General features: G+C 56.3%; 1 protein-coding gene across 1 annotated transcript; it reads left to right on the top strand.

Annotated features, from left to right (window-relative positions):
• Positions 1-470: 470 nt before the first annotated feature.
• On the top strand, positions 471-21,098 carry DHRSX (dehydrogenase/reductase X-linked). The gene is made up of 3 exons (XM_030306147.1): positions 471-496; positions 545-800; positions 17,466-21,098. The coding sequence occupies exons 1-3, from the start codon at positions 471-473 to the stop codon at positions 17,667-17,669; spliced, it is 486 nt and encodes a 161-aa protein (XP_030162007.1). The 3' UTR covers positions 17,670-21,098.
• Positions 21,099-21,536: the final 438 nt, after the last annotated feature.

Below are 21,536 nucleotides of genomic sequence, written 5' to 3'. Positions count from 1 at the left end.
GACAGGGCAGGTGAGGGACCCGGACAGGTGAGGGACGCGGACAGGTGACAGACAGGGCAGGTGAGGGACCCGGACAGGTGAGGGACCGGACAGGTGAGAGACCAGACTGGTGAGGGATGGGACAGGTGAGAGACTGGACAGGTGAGGGACCCAGACAGGTGAGGGACCAGACAGGTGAGAGACCGGACAGGTGAGGGACCGGACAGGTGAGAGACCAGACAGGTGCGGGATGGGACAGGTGCGGGATCCAGACAGGTGAGAGACCGGACAGGTGAGGGACCGGACAGGTGACAGACAGGGCAGGTGAGGGACCCAGACAGGTGAGGGACCGGACCGGTGAGAGACAGGGCAGGTGAGGGATGGGACAGGTGAGGGACCAGACAGGTGAGAGACCGGACAGGTGAGGGACCAGACAGGTGAGAGACCGGACGGTGAGGGACCAGACAGGTGAGAGACCAGACAGGTGCGGGATGGGACAGGTGCGGGATCCAGACAGGTGAGGGACCGGACAGGTGAGGGACAGGGCAGGTGAGGGACCGGACAGGCGACAGGTGCGTCACCGTGTGACCCGTGTCCCGCTTTGCCCCTGCAGCCGCTGCTACTCGCCCCACGGGGCCTACGCCCAAAGCAAGCTGGCGCTCGTCCTGTTCACCTACCACCTGCAGAGACTGCTGGCCGCCCAGGGGAGCCCCGTGACCGCCAACGTGGCCGACCCGGGGGTGGTCGACACGGACCTGTACAGACACGTCTTCTGGGGCACGCGTCTCATCCAGAAGATGCTCGGCTGGTGGGCGTTCAAGGTAAGCCTGCGACGCTCGCCTGGCGGTTGTCGGCCCTGCCGTCCGCGGCCCCGGGGCGGCCACCTCGGGGCCACTTACGCGCGGCCGGGTGCCCCCGTCGGGTCAACAGCAGTCAACGGTGGGAGCCGCCCGCGCGTGCAGTCAAATCGCCGCTGGTGTTCGTCTACGGGGCAGACGGCAGGTTTGGGGCAGACGACAGGATTCGCGCACGCGTTTCTGAGTCAAAGTCTGGTTGATTTCAGAACGTCGTTTCTTTGTCTGGCCGCTGCTTCCGGCGTCCCTGGCGACCCTTGCGTCCCGGAAGGGCGTCGGCAGGGCGCGGTCTTGGCCCCCGCTTCCCAGAGTGGCTGCGTGTGCGTTTCGGGGCCCGCCTTCCCCCCTGCTTCCGGGATGTGGGGGTGCTCTCCACACCGGAGTCTCTGGGGAGCTTTGTCACTCTGCGTCCCTCAGCGTCCTTACCAGGAGGGCGCAGGCTGCCTCCGCGTTGCCACCGCGAAGTCGCACAGGTTGCAACGCCTGAGCCCGAATCCCACCCGTGGGACCCCCCAGCGCCTCTGTTTGGATGTTCGTCCCTCCCAGTCCCTGTTGCCCCCAGTGGGGTGACGGCCAGCTGTATCCAAGTTTCCCGGTTTCTGTGCTAAAGTCGTGTTTAGAGATCCCCATCCCCCACCCCCCACCCCCCATCCCCTCGTTGCCTTTTGTCTTGTTGGGACGCGTTCCTCCATCAGTCTGGAAGGCGTTTGAAGGGAGTCTTGCCTACTGATCACCGTCCCCGCCCCCACCCCGTGGGTCCCAACGCCGACCGTTCTCCACTGATCCTGGAGGGGAAGGCTCAGGTTTCCTACACCCCTGCCCACACCCCTGTGTCTGATCCGAAGTCACTCTCCTGCTCTGTCCCTTCCCTCCCTGTGTGTTTCTTTCCACATCAGCTTTTAGGTTACCTGTGATTTGAAGAAAACACAACGGACGGTGAGGACATATCTGTTTACTTACCCAGTGGTCCCGTCTTTCTAGGTTTGGGCTGTTGGCAGATTTTTACGGTAGACTAGAGCCCAGGAGAACTGGGATGCAATAAGGTCGCATAAAATAGGATAAGACAAGAGGAGACTAAGATAGGACAGGATAGGATACGATGGCCGTCAGAGCAAGCTAATTGGGAGGGATGTGTGACTTGATTTGTGGGGGAAGGCGTTGAGATTTCACACTGTGACCTTTGTTGTCCCAAGAGTAAGTTGTCTTTCCCTTCCCGATGCTGTTGACTTTGTGATTTATAATAAAAATCTCTGGTCTCCCGCCTGGGTCTGGCCAGGAGCTCCTAAAACCCTTGGAATTTCCGGCTGGGAGAGCCAGAGGGGTGTCTTTTGTTATGCGGATGAGGGGACCTTTGGGAAGCCCCAGTCTTTGGGGGCTGGTTACCAGGGGAACCAGAAGAGAGGCTTGGCACTTTCCGCCCCGCCCCCCTGACCTCCGGGGGAGGGGGAGGGGGAGGGGACGGTGGCTGCAGTTACAGTCAGATTGGACCTACGCCTCTTATGATCACCCGGTGAGCTAGGCAGTGAGATGTTCCCCCCCGCGCCCCTGCGAGCCCCTCTGGTGGGTTGAGGGAACCGAGGAGGCTTTGGAGGAACCTCCAGTCTACGCACAGGTCACTCCACTGCAGGGATGACAACCTGAATTTGCGATTGGCAGCTGAAGGTGGGGGGTCGGGGACAGTCCTACCCTGTGGCATCTGAGGCCACATCCAGGTGCCTCAGAGTGGACGTGTCAGAGCCGAGGGGTTGGTGTCTGAGAATCGCTTGCTGCTCATGGGGGAGCCCCGGAACCCCGCATCTTGGACCTGCCGAGACCAGGATCCTAACGCCTTGCACGGGTGCTTCATTAGTTCTCGGTAAATACCCGTACTTGTCTTGTGATGTCTTCACGTTTCAGGGGTGAAGAGATGTCACTAGAAATAGTGCGAACGGGCTGCACCTGGGGGGCTCAGTCGGTTGAGCCTCCGACTGGGCTCAGGTCATGATCTCACAGTCTGTGAGTTCAACCCCTGCATCAGGCTCTGCGCTGACAGGTCTGAGCCTGGAGCCTGCTTCCGATTCTGTGTCTCCCTCTCTCTTTGCCCCTCCCCTGCTCATGCTCTGTCTCTCTCTCTCTCTCTCTCCCTCTCTCTCTCTCTGTCAAAAATAAATAAAAATCAAAGAAAAAGTGCCCACGGTTTCCCCAAAATGCACCTGCAAAATCTAACCCCCGTCCCACACAGGGCATCGACTTTGTCTTGTTATCAGCCTCTCACACACGTGTGTCTCTGAAATTTAACTTTGCTTTCTTTGATCCCTAGGGAAGTAGAATAATATGTGATTTTTTTTTTCTCAGTACATCAGTTTCCTGGGGGAGCGAAAACAAATGACCACAGACGGGATGGCAAGAACCACAGAAATTTATCCTGTCCCAGCTCTGGAGGCCAGAAGTCTGATACCCAGTGGGGACAGGACCTCTGAGATCCAGGCAGGACCAGTGAGATCCAGGCAGGACCACTGAGATCCAGGCAGGACCAGTGAGATCCAGGCAGGACAGGGCCACTGAGACCCAGGAGGGGCAGGACCACTGAGATCCAGGCAGGGCAGGACCACTGAGATCCAGGAGGGGCAGGACCCCTGAGATCCAGGAGGGGCAGGACCGCTGAGACCCAGGCAGGGCAGGGCCGCTGAGATCCAGGCAGAGCAGGACCCCTGAGATCCAGGAGGGGCAGGGCCGCTGAGACCCAGGCATGGCAGGGCCACTGAGATCCAGGCAGGGCAGGGCCGCTGAGATCCAGGAGGGGCAGGAACACTGAGATCTAGGCAGGGCAGGGCCACTTAGATCCAGGAGGGGCAGGGCTGCTGAGATCCAGGCAGGGCAGGGCCACTGAGACCCAGGCAGGGAAGGGCCACTGAGATCCAGGTAGGGAAGGGCCACTGAGATCCAGGAGGGGCAGGGCCACTGAGACCCAGGAGGGGCAGGACCACTGAGACCCAGGCAGGGCAGGGCCACTGAGATCCAGGCAGGGAAGGGCCACTGAGATCCAGGTAGGGAAGGGCCGCTGAGATCCAGGTAGGGAAGGGCCGCTGAGATCCAGGCAGGGCAGGGCCGCTGAGATCCAGGCAGGGCAGGGCCGCTGAGATCCAGGCAGGGCAGGGCCACTGAGATCCAGGAGAGGCAGGACCACAGAGATCCAGGAGCACAGGGCCAGTGACATCCAGGGGGGGCAGAGCCACTGAGATCCAGGGGGCCCGGGCTGTTCTCCCTCCTGAGGCTCCAGGGAAGGGTCCTTCCTGCCTCTTCCAGCTTCTGGGGCTCCAGGCGTCCCTGGGCTCGTGGCCACGTCGCTCCCGTGTCTGTCTCTGTCTTCACGGGGCTTCTTCTCTGTGTCTGTGTCTCTCCTCTTGCCTCTCCTATGAGGACACCTGTCATCGGATTCAGGGCCATCGTGATCTAGGATGGGCTCATCTCAGACCCTTCCCTTCGTCACATTGGCAACGACTCTGTTTTCAAGTAACGTACCCTTCACCCTACTGGGAGCCAGGACCTCCAGATGTGTTTTGGGGGCCAGGACCCAATTTAACCCACAGTTAATAAGTCCATATTAAGTGTTTGAAATCTTAGATCTATCCTCTTGGTCAGGAACATCTGGGTTGTTTCTCGTTCTTTGCGGTTTCCAACGACGTTCCCGTAGAGCATCAACCGTGCATCTCCAGTGCTGTTTCTGTCCCAGTCTCTCTAGGGAACACCGTGGGCTCTGGCCTGAGAAGGTTCTAGAAGGTTCTCCCGTCTGCATGTTCCGGAGAATTCCATGGGCTTTCAAGGACAGTTTTACACAAACGTGGTTCAAGGGCTGAGAATGCCTCCGGCCTTTGCACCTTTGTTGATTCTGTGGCTGACGTCTTGTTTTTAATGGATTTTCAGTCTTCCCTTTGTGAAGCCAGATGAGGACTTAAGGTGCGAATATAATCCCATCCCCGCCCCTTCTTTGTGCCTCTCTTGAAAATGCTCTTACCTACTCTCTAGGCAATTAGCTAATAGATGATATTGCCAGGTCATGTCTTATTTGCTATTTTCAGTGGCCGCGTGGTTTTGCCAGTAAAGTTTTATTCACACACACACACACACACTTGTTCATTTACGTGTTTTTTGTGTTTCAACAGCAGAGCTGAGTAGTTATAGCAGAGACCAGATGGCCCATGAAACCAGCAATATTTAATATCTGGCACTTTCCAGAAAACTGGGAATCTGGTTGACTGGGATCTAGGGAGATGAATGTGTCTTTGCTTTTGTTTCCCTCAAGTCCCTTATTGGGATCACGTGGATCCTAGAGTGGAGGGCCCCCGGTTTCTAGAATGATTCTGCCCGTCGTTGACCATTCATGTCCCCCACACCAGACGATCCCATTCCGCAGGCAGTTCGCTGGGGACTTCTGTACTGATGTTTACCCCAGAACCACAAATCCCCCGCCGGTGCTCTCTCTGTCAAGTTGAGATACTAACGTCCTGATGAAAATATTGGCCTTTGCAAGCTCTGTGGGTTTGCAGATTTTCACACGGATGGTTCCAACTCGGCTCTCAACGTTCTCTTTAACGCGGATCGCTTTCTTGAGGATTCCTCCCTCGCCCTGAGTCAGCGTTGACAGCTTGGTCCCTTCGAGGGTTGTGGGTGTCGACAAGTGTCGGAATTAATGAGGACGGCCAGGGGAGCGCTTCTCGAGGCCTGCCCGCCACGCGTGCCCCTGGTCTCATCCGAGCGCCTCTCGTGAACCAGCTGCACCCCACAGCTCCCTTGAGGGCTTCATTACCGCCCTTCCTTTTGCATCTGCCTTCCTACCGACTCATCATCGGGTGTCTACTTCCTCCGGCAAAGGGACTTGGAAACATTGTCTCACGCCAAGAGAGCAGCCTCATTCGGCCTGCCCCAGACCCGGCTGGGAGCGCCCCGGGGACGCGTGGCGCAGTTCCTTGAGAGGAAGCAGGAGGCTGGCACGACTCTGTCGGTCTCTACTTTCCCAGGCTCCGTGTGAGTGCAGATGAAGCTGTTCCGCGGTCGTGAGACCCAGGAAACGCATCCGCCAGGTGTGGGGACCGTGAGGAGGCACGGTCCTCGGTGCCGGGCGCCTCTGGACCCCTGTGTGGGGCTTGTTTCAAGCAATCCCAGGTCTGGTTGTGGGTCTCCCCACAGTAGGTGGGACTCCTATTCAAATGAAACAAATTGACAGTGTAGGATGTGGCCACGTCACCGCAGCGTGTACGACTGGTGACGGCTGGTTCTCTTTAACATGCATTTGGATCAGCCGGTCATTGGGTCACTTGATTCCTTTTTGATGGATGTGTCGGGAGGATGGCAGGTTGCATTAATCAACTCAAGGGCACACGTCCAGCCATCCTTCCCCCCTCGTTCAACAAGACTCAAGCACACTGTGATCGCGACCTTCAGTTGACCTTCTGTCGTGCTGTAGGGACCTACCGCCATTCCTCTTCCGTCGTGGAATTAACCTGTGGTAGGATATCTCAGACGATCCAGGAGAGCCCAGCGCCATCACAGGGGTCCTCGTAAGGGAGAGGAGGGTGGGTCAGACTTGGAGAAAGAAGTGACAAGGAGGCAGACTCTCCCCTGGAAGAAGGCAGCCCCTGCCGACCCTCGGATTTTGGCGCGCTGAGATACGCTTTACACTTGTAACCTTGTAGAATTTTGAGACAATAGATCTGTGCTGTACTAAGCCACCAAGTTTGGGATAAACTCCTGGAAGTTTCACCTCCCTTGGGTCTCAGCTCTGAAGACCGTTCTCTTGTGTCTTTGCCAAGTGTGTTGGCTTCAGCTCCTTCCCCTGTAGAGCAGGTGGACAAGACCCGCCTCTCAGGTATATCCTGATTACATCAAACCAGATGGGATCCCCCCAGGAGGTGTGGAGCTGGGAGTCAGTGCAGGATGTCCATTCAGACAGACTGAGGACATCTCAGGCAACCTTCCAGGCATGGAGCGATCAAGAGTGCTCATGGGGGCATTGGGGTGGGCAGTTCCCATAGTCGCACCAGGGTGATGGGAACTCAACTAGCTATCCCTTGGTTGGACTCCAAGCATTCTCATGAGTGCCAAAAGGAGAAATCTGGTGGCAGTGGTCTACCCTAGTGTTGGGGGTAGCAGGCGAAAGCTTGACTGGGCTTGGAGCCTTGGAAGGTGGGTTGAAGACTGGGCCAGGGTCCAAGGAGGATGAACAATGCTGGAGCTATGTGTGATGCAGAAAGTGGGTCAAGATGGCGGGTGGTCAAACGGACACCACACCTGTCTCCACTGTGTCTGCCATCTGAACTCAAGACCGAGAAAGGAACTGAGCTGCCCTTTGTCTCAGTTCTCCCAAGAGCAGCTGTTCCCAGCCCCATCCCAAAGCTTGTCCGGGAGACAAGCTTACCATGTGCTACAAGCCAATGGGCACCTTAGGATGTTAGCTCTGGATGCCAGTTGGGGAACGTCAGTGATGAGGTGAGATCAGAGCCATCCACTTAGAGGCCATTGCATTGGTGCAGGGGGCACTGGATGTGCTCGAGAGGGAGAGAGGAAGGTCAAGACATCTTGACTGGTTGACTCTGGCATAGGAAAGAGGAAAGACTCAATGATAATTCCAGGGTTGCTGACTTAGGAAAGTGAGAGTAATGGTGATTCCAGTCCAAGAAACCCCCTTGACCTTGAGGGGGTTAAGTAGGGTCTCTGGTTCCCCATGTACCAACTGGGCTGCCATGAATGTGCGTCTCTGGCTCAGAGGAGAGTCAGGTTTTCATTCCACAGACGAAGACATGAAAGGAGGTGAGAAATGAACCGTAGGCATGGGGGACGGGGAGGCAGATTCAGGACCAAGAGGGAGAGGGTTGGGGTCTATGGAAAAACCAAGACGTGGGCATTCAGCACGACCCCACCCTGACCCTCCCCCACCCCCACCACCCACAATGCCCCTCGTTTGGGTAATTTGTTAATTCTGGATAATAACATCTGAAAAGATTGTTGTGAAAATCGCTAACCGAATATGTGTGAAAGCATTTCCAAAACTGTAAAGCCCTCTATAATTATGTGATTATAAGGCATTCATGTTTCCCTGCGGTTGTATTTAGCACGCTTTAAATTCCATCCTTATTTTGCTATTATTTTTTCAGGCATCTGTGCCCAACCGTCGACCCCACAGCCCCGGCCTCTTGTAAGCTACAGGGTGGTGGGGGTTGTTTTCAAAATAGCTTTTCTCTGCCCCGAGAGCCAACAAAATATTGGTGAGCATTTAACAGACATTTGCTGTACTGAATCGCACTGAAACAGTCCGTAGTTTCCAGTTCCATCCGTGGCTTCACGCAGAGAAAACCTTTAACTATAAATACACAGAGCCCTCTTCCCTGGTCTCCCAGCGGGCGTCTGGTTCCCCAGCGACCCCCCTGCCCCTGATAAAAGCAACACATTTCACTCTTGGGTTTGGTTTCACATTTTAGACATCTTCCAAGTCTTTAAGGATTATCTTCTTTTTTTTTTTTTTTTTTTTTTACAAGCTGTAGATAAAATGGGGTATGTTATTTATGCCGGAGGAAGCATTGTTTAGAGAACCTTCTTATCTATGCAGAAGGTGACTGATTTTTTCAGCACAGACTGCCCAGGAAACAACACACTTCATCATTCTGGGAGTGAGCCAGAAAGCAGCTCATCTCCACTACAACTGCACGAGGGCAGGTAATCAGATTTTGCTGGGGGATTTGATGGTGGTCATCTGTCCTTGGTGTTGCTTGAGGCCAGAGACAGAATGCAGGTGATGTGGGGCTTTCCGCATATTCGTCTTAATTAGGTCCTTCCCGATCTGCCTCCGTGATGTGTATGATCACGGACCTGAGCCGCCAGTCGGTTTGAACACAGTTGTGTACCTGGATCCCATCGTATCGATGGTTCTTTGGCGAATTAAGCTAAGGAGGGTCTGCCTCATTTACCCATCCTGGTTGGGGCTGAACTTGTCTAGGACGTGAGTTCCATGACTGAATGAGCCAAAGAGTGATCCCGGGCAAGAAGAAGAAAGGATTAACAACGCTGGTCCCTGGGGATGAACATCCCCTAGCTTGAGCTTATGGGTCATGAAATATCACCTACGTCTTTACCCTCCAGGTACGGGTCGTAGAGGTCATAGGAGAGGAAGCCTTTTGACCTTGCCTTCTTCCCAACATGGCGTCCACCACAGGAAAAGTTGAGTTGGCGAGGGAGGATCCCAGTGCAAGGGATCGCCAAGAGCGGGAGGGCTTTATTCTGCTGGCCCCATTAACAGTCGACCCACGTGGGCTTCCCTTGTCAAGGTTCAGACGTGGTGGCTCCCTGGGGCATCCAGGCTACAGCCTGGTGCCCAGCCAATGGCGGATCGCTCCACCGTGAGCCACAGGCACAGGAAATAAGAGCGCAAACCAGAGAGAAGCAAAGCGGAGACGTGAGCGCGGAGGGGAGGCGACACCAGCTGTGCCTACCCTTGCCGCTGGGGTGTGCAGGGTTCTAGCTCAAAGAGATTCAGGACAAACCTCCCCTCGTCTCCGTGGTCTTCTCATCACCTAGACCACGGCATCTTTCAAATGTAGAGCTTGGGGTTGGGGCATGTGTGCGTTCGCTCAGGTGGCAAAGTCCTCTTCCGGGAAGAGCACTGATCCCACCCCGACCTCATTGCACCCTGATCACTTGCGAAAGACTCCACCTGCTGATACCGTCCCGTTGAGGGTTGGGGCTTTCCCGTAAGGGTCTGGGGGGACGTGCGCATTCGGTCCAAACGGGGACGCCACATGGCCGAGAAGTTTCTGCCGATACCAGTCTTCCTTCCTACTCTGAGGTCCGTGGGGCCGAATCTGACCATGTCCTGCCCCGGACTCGTCATGTAGCAAATGAGTGAAGGTATAACCACCTGTTCCTTGGAAAAGGTGGGTGCACACAGCTCCTTCCTGAGATAGGAGACACCTGCCGGGCCAGCTGTTCCTAGAGCCTTCCGCAGGGAACGTTCCAAGGCGGAGAGGAAAAATCATCTACTGAGTTGAATTAGGGTTCCCCAGGCTGCCACAACTAAGCACCACGGACTGGGTGTCCTAAACAACTCACATTCATTGTCTCCCTCGGAGATCCAGGCAGGGCCGAGGATGGGAGTCTGAGATCCAGGGAGGGCTGAGGTTGGGGGTCTGAGATCCAGGCAGGGCCGAGGCCAAGAATCTGTGATCCAAGCAGGGCTGAGTCCGGGATGCTGAGATCCAGGCAGGGTTGAATTTGAGGGTCTGTGATCCAGGCAGGGCCGAGGCCAAGAGTCTGAGATCCACTCAGGGTTGGAGGCCAGGAGGCTGAGATCTAGGCAGGGATGAGGCTGGGAGTCTGAGATCCAGGCAGGGCTGAGGCTAGGGGTCTGAGCTCCAGTTGGGGCTGAGGATGGGGGTCTGAGATCCAGGAGGGGCTGAGTCTCGGGGTCTGAGATCCAGGCAGGGTCGAGGCTGGGAGTCTGAGATCCAGGCAGGGCTGAGGTTGGGGGTCTGAGATCCAGGCAGGGCCGAGGCTGGGAGCCTGAGATCCAGGCAGGGCTGAGGTGGGGGCCTGAGATCCAGGCAGGGCTGAGGCTGGTAGTCTGAGGTCCAGGCAGGCCCGAGGCCAGGGGTCTGAGGTCCAGGCAGGGGTGACTCTGGGAGTCAGGTCCAGGCAGGGTCAAGGATGGGAGTCTGAGATCCAGGCAGGGCTGAGATTTGGGTTCTGAGATCAAGGCAGGGCTGAGGTTTGGGTTCTGAGATCCAGGTAAGACTGAGTATGGGAGTCTGAGATACAAGCAGGGCCGAGGCTGGGAATCTGAGATCCAGGCAGGGGGGAGGCTGGGATCTGAGGTCCAGGCAGGGCTGAGGCTGGGTGTCAGAGGTCCAGGAGGGTCCCAAGGATGGGAGTCTGTGATCCAGGCAGGGCTGAGCCTGGGGGTTTGAGATCCAGGCAGGGCTAAGGTCGGGGGTCTCAATTCCAAGCAGGGCCAAGGCTGGGAGTCTGAGATCCAAGGAGGGCTGAGGCTGGGGGTCTGAGATCCAGGCAGGGCTGAGGCTGGGAGTCTGACGTCCAGGCAGGGCGAAGGCTGGAGGTCTGAGGTCCATGCAGGGTTGAACCTGGGGGTCTGAGACCCAGGCAGGGCTGAGGCCTGTGGTCTGAGATGCAGGTGAGGCTGAGTTTGGGGGTCTGAGATCCAGGCAGGGCCGAGGCTGAAAGTCAGAGATGCATGGAAGGCTGAGGCTGGGAGTCTGAGGTCCAGGCAGGGATGAGGCTGGGGGTCTGAAATCCCAGCCGGGCTGAGGCCTGTGGTCTGAGATCCAGGCGGGGCTGAGTTTGGGGGTCTGAGATCCAGGCAGGGCCGAGGCTGAAAGTCAGAGATGCATGGAAGGCTGAGGCTGGGAGTCTGAGGTCCAGGCAGGGATGAGGCTGGGGGTCTGAAATCCCAGCCGGGCTGAGGCCTGTGGTCTGAGATCCAGGCAGGGCTGAGTTTGGGGGTCTGAGATCCAGGCAGGGCCGAGGCTGAAAGTCAGAGATGCATGGAAGGCTGAGGCTGGGAGTCTGAGGTCCAGGCAGGGATGAGGCTGGGGGTCTGAAATCCCAGCAGGGCTGAGGCCTGTGGTCTGAGATCCCGGCGGGGCTGAGTTTGGGGGTCTGAGATCAGGCAGGGCCGAGGCGGTGTGTGAGGTCCAGGAAGGGGCAGAGGCTTGTTCCTCCTCTGTCCTGTCTGTCTGTCTGCTCATCCTGTCTTCTTAGAAGGACCCCATCCCCTTGGGATCAGGCCCATCCTAACGACTCATTCTACCACAATCCCCCGTTTAAAGACCCACCTCCAAATCAAACACATTTTGGGGGCCGACGGCGAGGGCTTCACCATATGAGTTTTGGGGGGCGCAGATCAGCTGGCCTGAGGCTTGTGGCCAGCTCAGCAGGAAGGCTGCTGCCCAGACAGAGGCTGGAGCTGGGCCCGGGGGACGCTCCCCCTGGTTACTCGGCTGTGCTGGCCGTCCCCCTGCCCGTGGCGTTTCCCGCTCTACGAGCCCCCTCGGGCTCAGAAGTCGTCTCCCTTGTGGTTCTTGTGTATCACTTGCAGCCATGTTTCTACTTTTGCCAAAAGCCTTTCACTCGCAAGGCGTCGCGCATTTCCCCTGATACTCGTGTGGAAGAGCTAGTTGTATAATTTCCGTTTTCCAGGTGAGGAAAGGGTCCTGGGAGGGTGGTTGGTTTGGCGAAGGTCTCGCAGGGAACAGGTGGTGAGGCAGGAATTTGAACCCAGGTCCTGAGGCTCTTGGGTGTGTTCTCATCCTCCAGGGCGTGCAGGTAAATCCCGAAAGGTTAAAATTAGGTGTGTGACGGCATGCGAGCTTGTGGGTGAGCACGTGTGTGTGCGTGTGGGCTAGTGTGTGTGCATGTGCCTGAATACGTGTGTGCCCACGTGAACACGAGTGTATATGTGTGTGTGCATGTGTGAACATGTGTGTGCACAAGTGTGTGCATGTATGTGTGTGCATGTGGCCATGTGTGAGCACTGTGTACATGTGAGCATGTGTGTGCACATGTGAGTGTGTGCATGTGTGTGTGTGCCTGTGGCCATGTATGAGCATGTGTGTGCATGTGGGCATGTGTGTGCACGAGTGTGCATGTGAGCAAGTGTGTGCACAAGTGAGTGTATGCATGTATGAGTATATGTGTGTGCATGTGGCCATGTGTGTGCACATGTGAGTGTGTGCATGTGTATGTGTGTGTGCCTGTGGCCATGTGTGAGCACGTGTGTGCATGTGAGCATGTGTGCGCACGTGAGTGTGTGCATGTGTGTGTGCATGTGGCCATGTGTGAGCACGTGTGTGCGCACATGTGAGTGTGTGCATGTGTGTGTGCATGTGGCCATGTGTGTGCATGTGAGCATGTGTGTGCATATGTGAGTGTGTGCCTGTGGCCATGTGTGAGCACGTGGGCATGTGTGGGCCCAAGTGAGTGTGCATGTGAGCAAGTGTGTGCACAAGCGAGTGTATGCATGTATGAGTATATGTGTGTGCATGTGACCATGTGTGAGCACATGTGTGTGTGCACATGGATGAGTACGTGCAGGTGAGTGTGTGTGCATGTGAGCATGTGTGTGCCTGTAAGCACATGTGTGTATGTGTGTGTGTACTTGTACACACACGTGCGTCTCCACACTTATCATGACACCCCCCGTCTCACGCGGACATGACCTATAATTGCTCTGATGGGTGATGATTAGGATGTGATATGAGATATAATGAGGTATAAATGAATAAAACCATCTATTTCATGAGCTGTCAAAACGTTTAGGAATTAAAGAATACAAATGAAATCTCATTTCCGTCTTCATTATGAGCCCAAGGCTTTAAAATGTTCGACAAATGATCAGCGGTTGCTTTTTTAAGCCTAGCATCTATCATGTATTTAAGCCATGATACTTGGGTAAGTGGATGTGATTAATTCTTCACAAGATGCATTCTAGCCAAGACACTGCTCTTTTCCTTGCCCCTTCGTGTGTCAGCAGAGCTGGCTGCCCGGGGATGGCTTGGGTGACTGTGTGCATGTGCATGGGAGTGTATGTGTGTATAGATGTGTGCGCGGGTGTGTAAATATGAGCTTATGTGTCTGTATCGGAGTATGTGTGTGTGTGCGTGGGAATGGATGTGTGCATGTGGGTACATGACTGTCCACATGAGCATAGGTGTGTGCATGAGTATGTACGTGTGACTGTGTGTGTGAAGGTATGTGTGGGAGTGGGAGTGCCTGTGTGTACATGTGAAAATACATATGAATACATGTGTGCGAGAACATATGCGTGTGCAGGTAAATATGTCTGTACATGACTTGCGTGCCTGCGAATGTATGTGCATACAAATGTGTGTACATGCGTGTGAGTATGAGTGTGTATAGAGTTGTGTGTGTGCGCATGGGAGTGTGTGTGCATGCGAGTGTGTGTGTGTGTGTATGGTTGTGTGTGCCTCTGGGAGTGTGTGTGTCTACGGGAGTGTGTGTGTGTACATGGGAGAGTGTGTGTTTATGAGAGTGTATGTGCACATGGAAGTGTGTGTGTGCGTACATGGAAATGTGTGTGTGCGTGGAGTGTGTGTGTGTGCGTGCATGTGAGGGTGCATGCATGGGAGTGTGTGTGTTCACGTGGGAGTGTGTGTGTGTCTGTGGGAGTGTGTTTGTACCCCTGGGATTGTGTGTCTGTTCGTGGGAGTGTGTGCATGGTAGTGTGTGTGTCCATGGGAGTGTGTGCACGTGCATGCGAGTGTGTGTGTCTGTGGGGGTGTGCACATGTGGGAGTGTGTGTGTCTATGGGAGTGTTTGCACAGATGGGAGTGTGTGTGTGCGTCTGTGGGAATGTTTGTGTGCACGTGGGAGTATATGCGTGCATGCAAGTGTGTGCGCATGCGTGGGAGTGTGTCCATGGGAGTGTGTGTGTCTGTGGGAGTGTGTACACGTGCGTGGGAGTGTGTGTGTGCTCATGGGGGTGTGTGCGCATGTGGGAGTGTGTTTGCACATGTGGGAGTGTGTGTGTGTGTGTGTCTGTGGGAGTGTGTGTGTGTCTATGGGAGTGTGTGCGTATCTGTGGGGGGGTGCGCACGTGGGAGTGTGTGCGCGTGCGTGGGAGTGTGTGCGTGTCCGTGGGGGGTGTGTGTGCGCACATGGGAGTGTGTGTGCGTGTCCGTGGGAGTGTGTGCGTGTCCGTGGGGGCGTGTGCGCATGGGAGTGTGTGTGCGTGTCCATGGGAGTGTGTGTGTGTCTGTGGGGGGGCGGTGTGCATGTGGGAGTGCGTGCGTGTGCGTGGGAGTGTGTGCATGGGAGTGTATGTGTGTGTCTATGGGAGTGTGTGCCTATGGGAGTGTGTGGGGGGATGTGTGCACGTGGGAGTGTGTCCGCGTGTGTGGGGGGGTGTGCGCACATGGGACTGTGTGCGCATGCGTGGGAGTGTGTGTGTATCTGTGGGGGTGTGTGTTCACGTGGGAGTGTGTGCGCGTGCGTGGGAGTGTGTGCGTGTCCGTGGGGGGGGTGTGTGCACGTGGGAGTCTGTGTGTGTCTGTGGGAGTGTGTGCGTGTCCGTGGGGGGGGGTGTGTGCACGTGGGAGTGTGTGCGCGTGTGTGGGAGTGTGTGCGTGTCCGTGGGAGGTGGTGTGCATGTGGGAGTGTGTGCGTGTCCGTGGGGGGAGTGTGTGCACGTGGGAGTGTGTGCGCGTGCGTGGGAGTGTGTGCGTGTCCGTGGGGGGGTGTGTGTGCACGTGGGAGTCTGTGTGTGTGTGTGGGAGTGTGTGCGTGTCCGTGGGGGGTGTGTGTGCACACATGGGAGTGTGTGTGCGTGTCCGTGGGAGTGTGTGCGTGTCCGTGGGGGGGTGTGCGCATGGGAGTGTGTGTGCGTGTCCATGGGAGTGTGTGTGTGTCTGTGGGGGGGCGGTGTGCATGTGGGAGTGCGTGCGCGTGCGTGGGAGTGTGTGCATGGGAGTGTGTGTGTGTGTCTATGGGAGTGTGTGCCTATGGGAGTGTGTGCGTGTCTGTGGGGGGATGTGTGCACGTGGGAGTGTGTCCGCGTGCGTGGGGGGGTGTGCGCACATGGGAGTGTGTGTGTATCTGTGGGGGTGTGTGTTCAGGTGGGAGTGTGTGCGCGTGCGTGGGAGTGTGTGCGTGTCCGTGGGGGGGGTGTGTGCACGTGGGAGTCTGTGTATGGGAGTGTGTGTGTGTGTGTGTGTGGGAGTGTGTCCGCGTGCGTGGGGGGGGGTGTGCGCACATGGGACTGTGTGCGCATGCGTGGGAGTGTGTGCGTGTCCGTGGGGGGGGTGTGCACGTGGGAGTGTGTGCGCGTGCGTGGGAGTGTGTGCGTGTCCGTGGGGGGGTGTGCACGTGGGAGTCTGTGTGTGTCTGTGGGAGTGTGTGCGTGTCCGTGGGGGGTGTGTGTGCACACATGGGAGTGTGTGTGCGTGTCCGTGGGAGTGTGTGCGTGTCCGTGGGGGGGTGTGCGCATGGGAGTGTGTGTGCGTGTCCATGGGAGTGTGTGTCTGTGGGGGGGCGGTGTGCATGTGGGAGTGCGTGCGCGTGCGTGGGAGTGTGTGTGTGTGTATGGGAGTGTGTGCCTATGGGAGTGTGTGCGTGTCTGTGGGGGGATGTGTGCACGTGGGAGTGTGTCCGCGTGCGTGGGGGGGTGTGCGCACATGGGAGTGTGTGTGTATCTGTGGGGGTGTGTGTTCAGGTGGGAGTGTGTGCGCGTGCGTGGGAGTGTGTGCGTGTCCGTGGGGGGGGTGTGTGCACGTGGGAGTCTGTGTATGGGAGTGTGTGTGTGTGTGTGTGTGTGTGTGGGAGTGTGTGCGTATCCGTGGGGGGGGTGTGCACGTGGGAGTGTGTGTATGGGAGTGTGTGTGTGGCGGGGAGTGTGTGCGTGTCTGTGGGGGGATGTGTGCACGTGGGAGTGTGTCTGCGTGCGTGGGGGGGGGTGTGCGCACATGGGACTGTGTGCGCATGCGTGGGAGTGTGTGCGTGTCCGTGGGGGGGGTGTGCACGTGGGAGTGTGTGCGCGTGCGTGGGAGTGTGTGCGTGTCCGTGGGGGGGGGGTGTGTGCACGTGGGAGTCTGTGTGTGTCTGTGGGAGTGTGTGCGTGTCCGTGGGGGGGGGGTGTGCACGTGGGAGTGTGTGCGTGTCCGTGGGGGGGTGTGTGCACGTGTGAGTGTGTGTATGGGAGTGTGTGTGTGTGGGAGTGTGTGCGTGTCCGTGGGGGGGGGTGTGCACGTGGGAGTGTGTGCGCGTGCGTGGGAGTGTGTGCGTGTCCGTGGGGGGTGTGTGTGCACGTGAGAGTCTGTGTGCGTGTCCGTGGGAGTGTGTGCGTGTCCGTGGGGGGGGTGTGCACGTGGGAGTGTGTGCGCGTGCGTGGGAAGGCCCACCCCGTGCAGATGAAGACGCACGTCCACCTTGTGAGGCCCGGAGGCCTCCCTCGGACGAGCAGGCTCGCAGGTCCCGTAAACGGGTTGACCGCGTTGGGCACGTTGTGTGTGCTTTGCGCTGTGTTCTGACGACAGGGGAGGCCAGAGAAGGAGAATGCGGTCCAGAGACTCATTAGGCAGAGAAAACGCATTTCCAAGACTATGTGGCATTTCCCGAAAAGCATCCGCCTCGCAGCGGACGCGTGTTGTTCCGGGGTCGGCTGTGTAGACCGACGGGGCCCGTGAGAAGGGTTGAGGGGCTGGGGCGGGCGGATTTCCGCAAGTTTATTAAGCAACATAAGCCCCCCCCCCTCCCCGAAGCGCTCAGCCTGTCGTAAGCAGCTCAGGGGACGTTCTGCTGGCTTCTGGGCGCAGAATCACAGCCCCGAGGGTCCTGGGGTCACCACCATTTGCAGTGTCCTGAGGTCCTCTTGGGTCCCCCGCCCCACGGACCGTGCCCACGTTGTGACGTTGCCGCGGTGCGCCAGACGCAGGGCTCAGCCCTCACGTGTCTTGTCTGCGTTCCCAGCTTCTCTTTGCACTTTGCTGTCCCCCTACGCGATGACCGTTGCCCAGGAACGCTGCCCCCCCCCCCCCCCCCCCGCCCCCGCTGGAAACTCGCGTCTGTGGGGGCCCCAAGAATCCCGTGCCCTGTGCTCCCAAAGCTGACGCGTCCTGGCCTTCCCTCTCCCGGCAGACCCCAGATGAGGGAGCCTGGACCTCCGTCTACGCAGCGGTCACCCCGGACCTGGAAGGAATCGGCGGCCGCTACTTTTACAATGAGAAAGAGACCAAGTCTCTGACGGTCACATACGACCAAGATCTCCAGAGACAACTGTGGGCCACAAGTTGCCAGATGACCAGCATCCCTGACGTGACCCAAGACACCCTCTTGGGGTAACGGCCACATTGGGAAGACCTCGCCTCGGCCCGGCAAACGCAGGTCTGTGACCGATCCCCGTGTCTGCCTTTTCCACAGCTGTTGCCTTCAGGGCTCTGTCCCCAACGTCTCCTGTCTGCTGTCCTGCCTTTGCGGGAAATCGGGGAACAAAAGAAATACTGAGTGTGGCCTCCAAGTGGCCGTGAGCCATAAATTGTGTGGCAAGTTTCTCCCAAGTGCCAGGAACCATTAAATGCTGCCTAAGCCAAGTGCTCCATGTTTCTTGAGTAACACACGGCAGGGAGTAGGTTTGAGGAGACACGTTCCAAGTGACACAGGCACTTGGACACGAGCATGAAGCGTTGGGTCTCCAGAGGTTTCTGGGTCCCATGAGTCCTTTGTTCTCCCACGCACCCACTATTCTGGACACTCAGCTTGGACTCCTGGGTCCCCAAGACAGAGAGACATGAGCCTTCCTCAGTCTGTTGGGTCCAGGTTGAGGTGGAAACCCATGGTCTACTCCACACTTTGACAATGACCCGGCCCCAGGTGCCCCCTTCCGCCCGTAGGTCTGCTGACATGAACTCAAGCCCATCGTCATGTGGATATGACCAATGCCAGTCAGGGATTCCGTAGAACAGGTGGGCGGACAGGGTCCTGGACGGCACTTCCCATAGAGATCTGTAGGATGGGGAGGAAGAGAGGGGTCTGGAGAGCTCTTGCCATGGGTTGTGTCCCCATGGGTTGTGTCCCTAACAGAATGTCTAAGGTCGTTGGGGTTGTGTCCAGTCGGTCTCTCTAGGAGGTGAAGTACGATCCGGTTCAAAAGATACCTGCACGTGCTACCCTCCCAGAACCTGTGAATGTGATGCTACTTGGAAAGGTAACCTTTGGGAGGGAATTAGGACAAGCAGATCATCTTGGCTTCTCGAGGCAGACCCAACGTGATCCCAAGTTTCCTCTTCTGAAATAAGTACAGACAGATTTCATGACAAACGAGGAAGAGGTCATGTGACGATGGGGGCAGAGATTGGAGAGACGCAGCCACACACAGGGACTCCTGGAGCCCCCAGAAGGTGGAAGAGGCCAGAAGGATCTTCCCCGGGAGCCTCTGGAGGGAACGTGACCCTGCCCCGCCTGGGTCTCAAGAGCCCTGCCCCGCCTGGGTCTCCAGAGCTGGGGGAAGGTGAAGTCCTATGCTTCCAAGCCACCAACCAATTGATAGGAATTTGGAACCTGATAGAATCTGACGGAAATTGATAGGACCTCATACAGTTCCCGACGCTTCCGAATATCTCACGCACTCTACTGGGCAGGATCCTTGACTTTAGGGCTCATCCTCACCCCCAGTCGGGCAAGGATGGCTCAGTCCTCCGTCTGAAGATGTCTTCAAATTCTAACAACGACAAACTAGCCGTTGGAAATGCAATAGAAAGGACACTGTGTGTGTGCCTCTGGACTGCAGGTGGCATTTCCAGACCAGTGACCGCAGGCTGGTCATCTCACTCTCCATTCCCTCAGTTGACAGAATCTCATCAAAGACTCAAACCCGATGTCAACTCCGGGCACATGCATTCTTTGGAACCACAGCCCGCAGCTCTTCCAGTGTGGGGTTCACACTGGACACGGGGACAGGTGCTTTATAGTTCGCTGCTTGGATGTTCAGGGTGGATGGACTGGCGCCATGAGGCGTTCTCCTTCGGGAATGGAGCGTCCTTTAATGGGAACTTAATAAAATGCAAAGGAATGTCTTTGCTCTGGTTTGGGAGACGTGAGAATGCCCGGGGTGAGTTCTTTGTGTTTTCGTGGCCAAGATGGTAAACCCTACAGAGACCTCCTTCTCAACAAAGATGCTGAAGATGTTTCTGAAGATCCACTAAGGCTCGTGGGTTTTGGTTGCCCCCTGGGGGAGCCTCTGAAAAGGATTGCTGGTCATCTCCAATTTCAACAGAATTGCAGAAGCAATTCCTCTGGATAAATCAGCATTTGTGTAGAGCTTCTGAAGGCATCTTCTTGATCTGCCAAGTTCAAGGACCGCCCCCGCGCCCCTGAGCCAGGCACATTTGAATTACAGCTTCCAGCCCTGGGTATCGGCACGCGCTCAGATATCCTACTGAAACCCTAGACTCCGGACTAATGTCTTTTAGAACTAGAATCCCTTCCTTGATTAAACCAAGAGCGAGCTGTGGCTCATCTAGTGTTCTGAACAGCCGGGAATTTGCACCACAAAACAGAATCTTGAGTTCTGGAAGGTGCCAACGTTGGAGCATGTATATGTCATCAGAGAACCTATTACAGCTTGAGGCCATTGTACACAAATGCCAACGACCGTGTCCATGATCACAAAGGTACTTTCTGACTCGAGGCTCGGGATGGCTCCTGGCCAAGCCGACATCTTCCACCACTGAGATAGCACACACGCCGGGATTTGACAGATGCCACAGTCCCCAAGCTGAGAAGACGCGCTTCACAAACAATTTGTACGTTGTAGGACCCTGGCCTCAGATTCCTCCTCCTTGTTACGTGACAGCCCTTATGTTTCTTTTCCTCCCTGGGAGAGAGAGGGAAGAAAACAACAACATAGTTCTGGAGAAGGTAGCTTGTTCCCTCGACACCGGATCATAAAATTCCTCGGAGACATTTCCCAGAAGCTGGAGAAATCGTGCGGATCTCTGGGTGAGTAAAGCAGAATCCATGGCTTCGCAGGCACTGGAGGTCCTGGGTTTGAGCCTGTGGCTCACGTTAGGGGAGTGGACAGGGTCTCCGTGCACCCTCCGGGGTGACGACTTTCCATCCGCGGGCAAGACTCGATTCGGTAGTTGGGCTCATGATGTGTGTTTGTCTTCTCGTTAAAGACGTTCTTTTCTTCCCTCGGTGTAGCAACAATGAGCTCTGTTTGGGTTCAGCAGTGGGAGGGACCCCATCATTCATTCATGTGTTCAGTCACTTAGTCAGTCAGTCAGTCAGTCAGTCAGTCAGTCAGTCATTGCTACAAGCCAGGTTCTGAGGAAACACAAGCTCACTCACGTGACCAAAGGCTGGTCCGTGTAGTACAAAGGCTCTGTCTAGATGCCAACTGGATATTGAGGATGTCTGTACCATGAACAGGTGGCATGGGTACCTCTCATCTTGGCTATTAGGAAACACAACCAGAGAAGGTGCACTGGGCTCCCTCCAAGGAAGGAGGCGGGATTGGGGGGAAGCTTCTTGGATTGGCCTATGGGTCAGGGAGGGCATTCCATGCTCATTTCCATTGGATCGGAGCTTTGGGAAGCATGAAGTCTTGCATTGGGTGCCATCATTAAGGCTTTGGGTCTCTGTGATGCATCGTCTACTGAATGATGATGCTGACACCCACCCTGTCTGCACCCAGCTTTGCTGAGAGGACAACACGACCCATGTATGCAGTCTGCTTAAGACAAGTTCAGGAATAAATGTATGCCACCCGTGTCTTTGCATCCAAAGTCTGGATTTGATTTGCCATTCAAGTGGAGAAATCACACTTGACCCTTGAACCACAAGGGGTTAGGGCTGCCCAGCCTCTATGCACTCAAAAATCCACATGTAACTCTTAACCCCCCAACAACTTAACTGCTAAGAGCCTACTGTGGACCGGAAGTCTGACCGATAACATAAATAGTCAACTAACACACATTTTGAATGCTCTGTGTATTATACACCGTGTTCTTACAATGAGATCAGTACAGAAAATAAAGTGCGATTAAGAAAATCATAGGAAGAGGGGTGCCTGGGTGGCTCAGTCGGTTAAGCGTTCGACTTCGGCTCAGGTCATGATCTCACGGTCCGTGAGTTCGAGCCCCGCGTCGGGCTCTGTGCTGACCGCTCAGAGCCTGGAGCCTGCTTCAGATTCTGTGTCTCCCTCTCTCT

Source organism: Lynx canadensis, chromosome X (assembly GCF_007474595.2).
Source record: "Lynx canadensis isolate LIC74 chromosome X, mLynCan4.pri.v2, whole genome shotgun sequence".
Classification (NCBI taxonomy): Eukaryota; Metazoa; Chordata; class Mammalia; order Carnivora; family Felidae; genus Lynx; species Lynx canadensis.
This window is presented reverse-complemented; position numbering and strand designations above follow the sequence as displayed.

What these genes read in the sequence shown, in the direction of transcription:
- DHRSX (XM_030306147.1), top strand. Translation starts at nt 471, where the DNA reads ATGGGACAGGTGCGGGATCCAGACAG. An exon ending in CAGGTGCGGGATCCAGACAG is followed by an intron (nt 497 to 544) that starts GTGAGGGACCGG and finishes GGGACCGGACAG; the next exon opens with GCGACAGGTGCGTCACCGTG. An exon ending in TCGGCTGGTGGGCGTTCAAG is followed by an intron (nt 801 to 17,465) that starts GTAAGCCTGCGA and finishes CTCTCCCGGCAG; the next exon opens with ACCCCAGATGAGGGAGCCTG.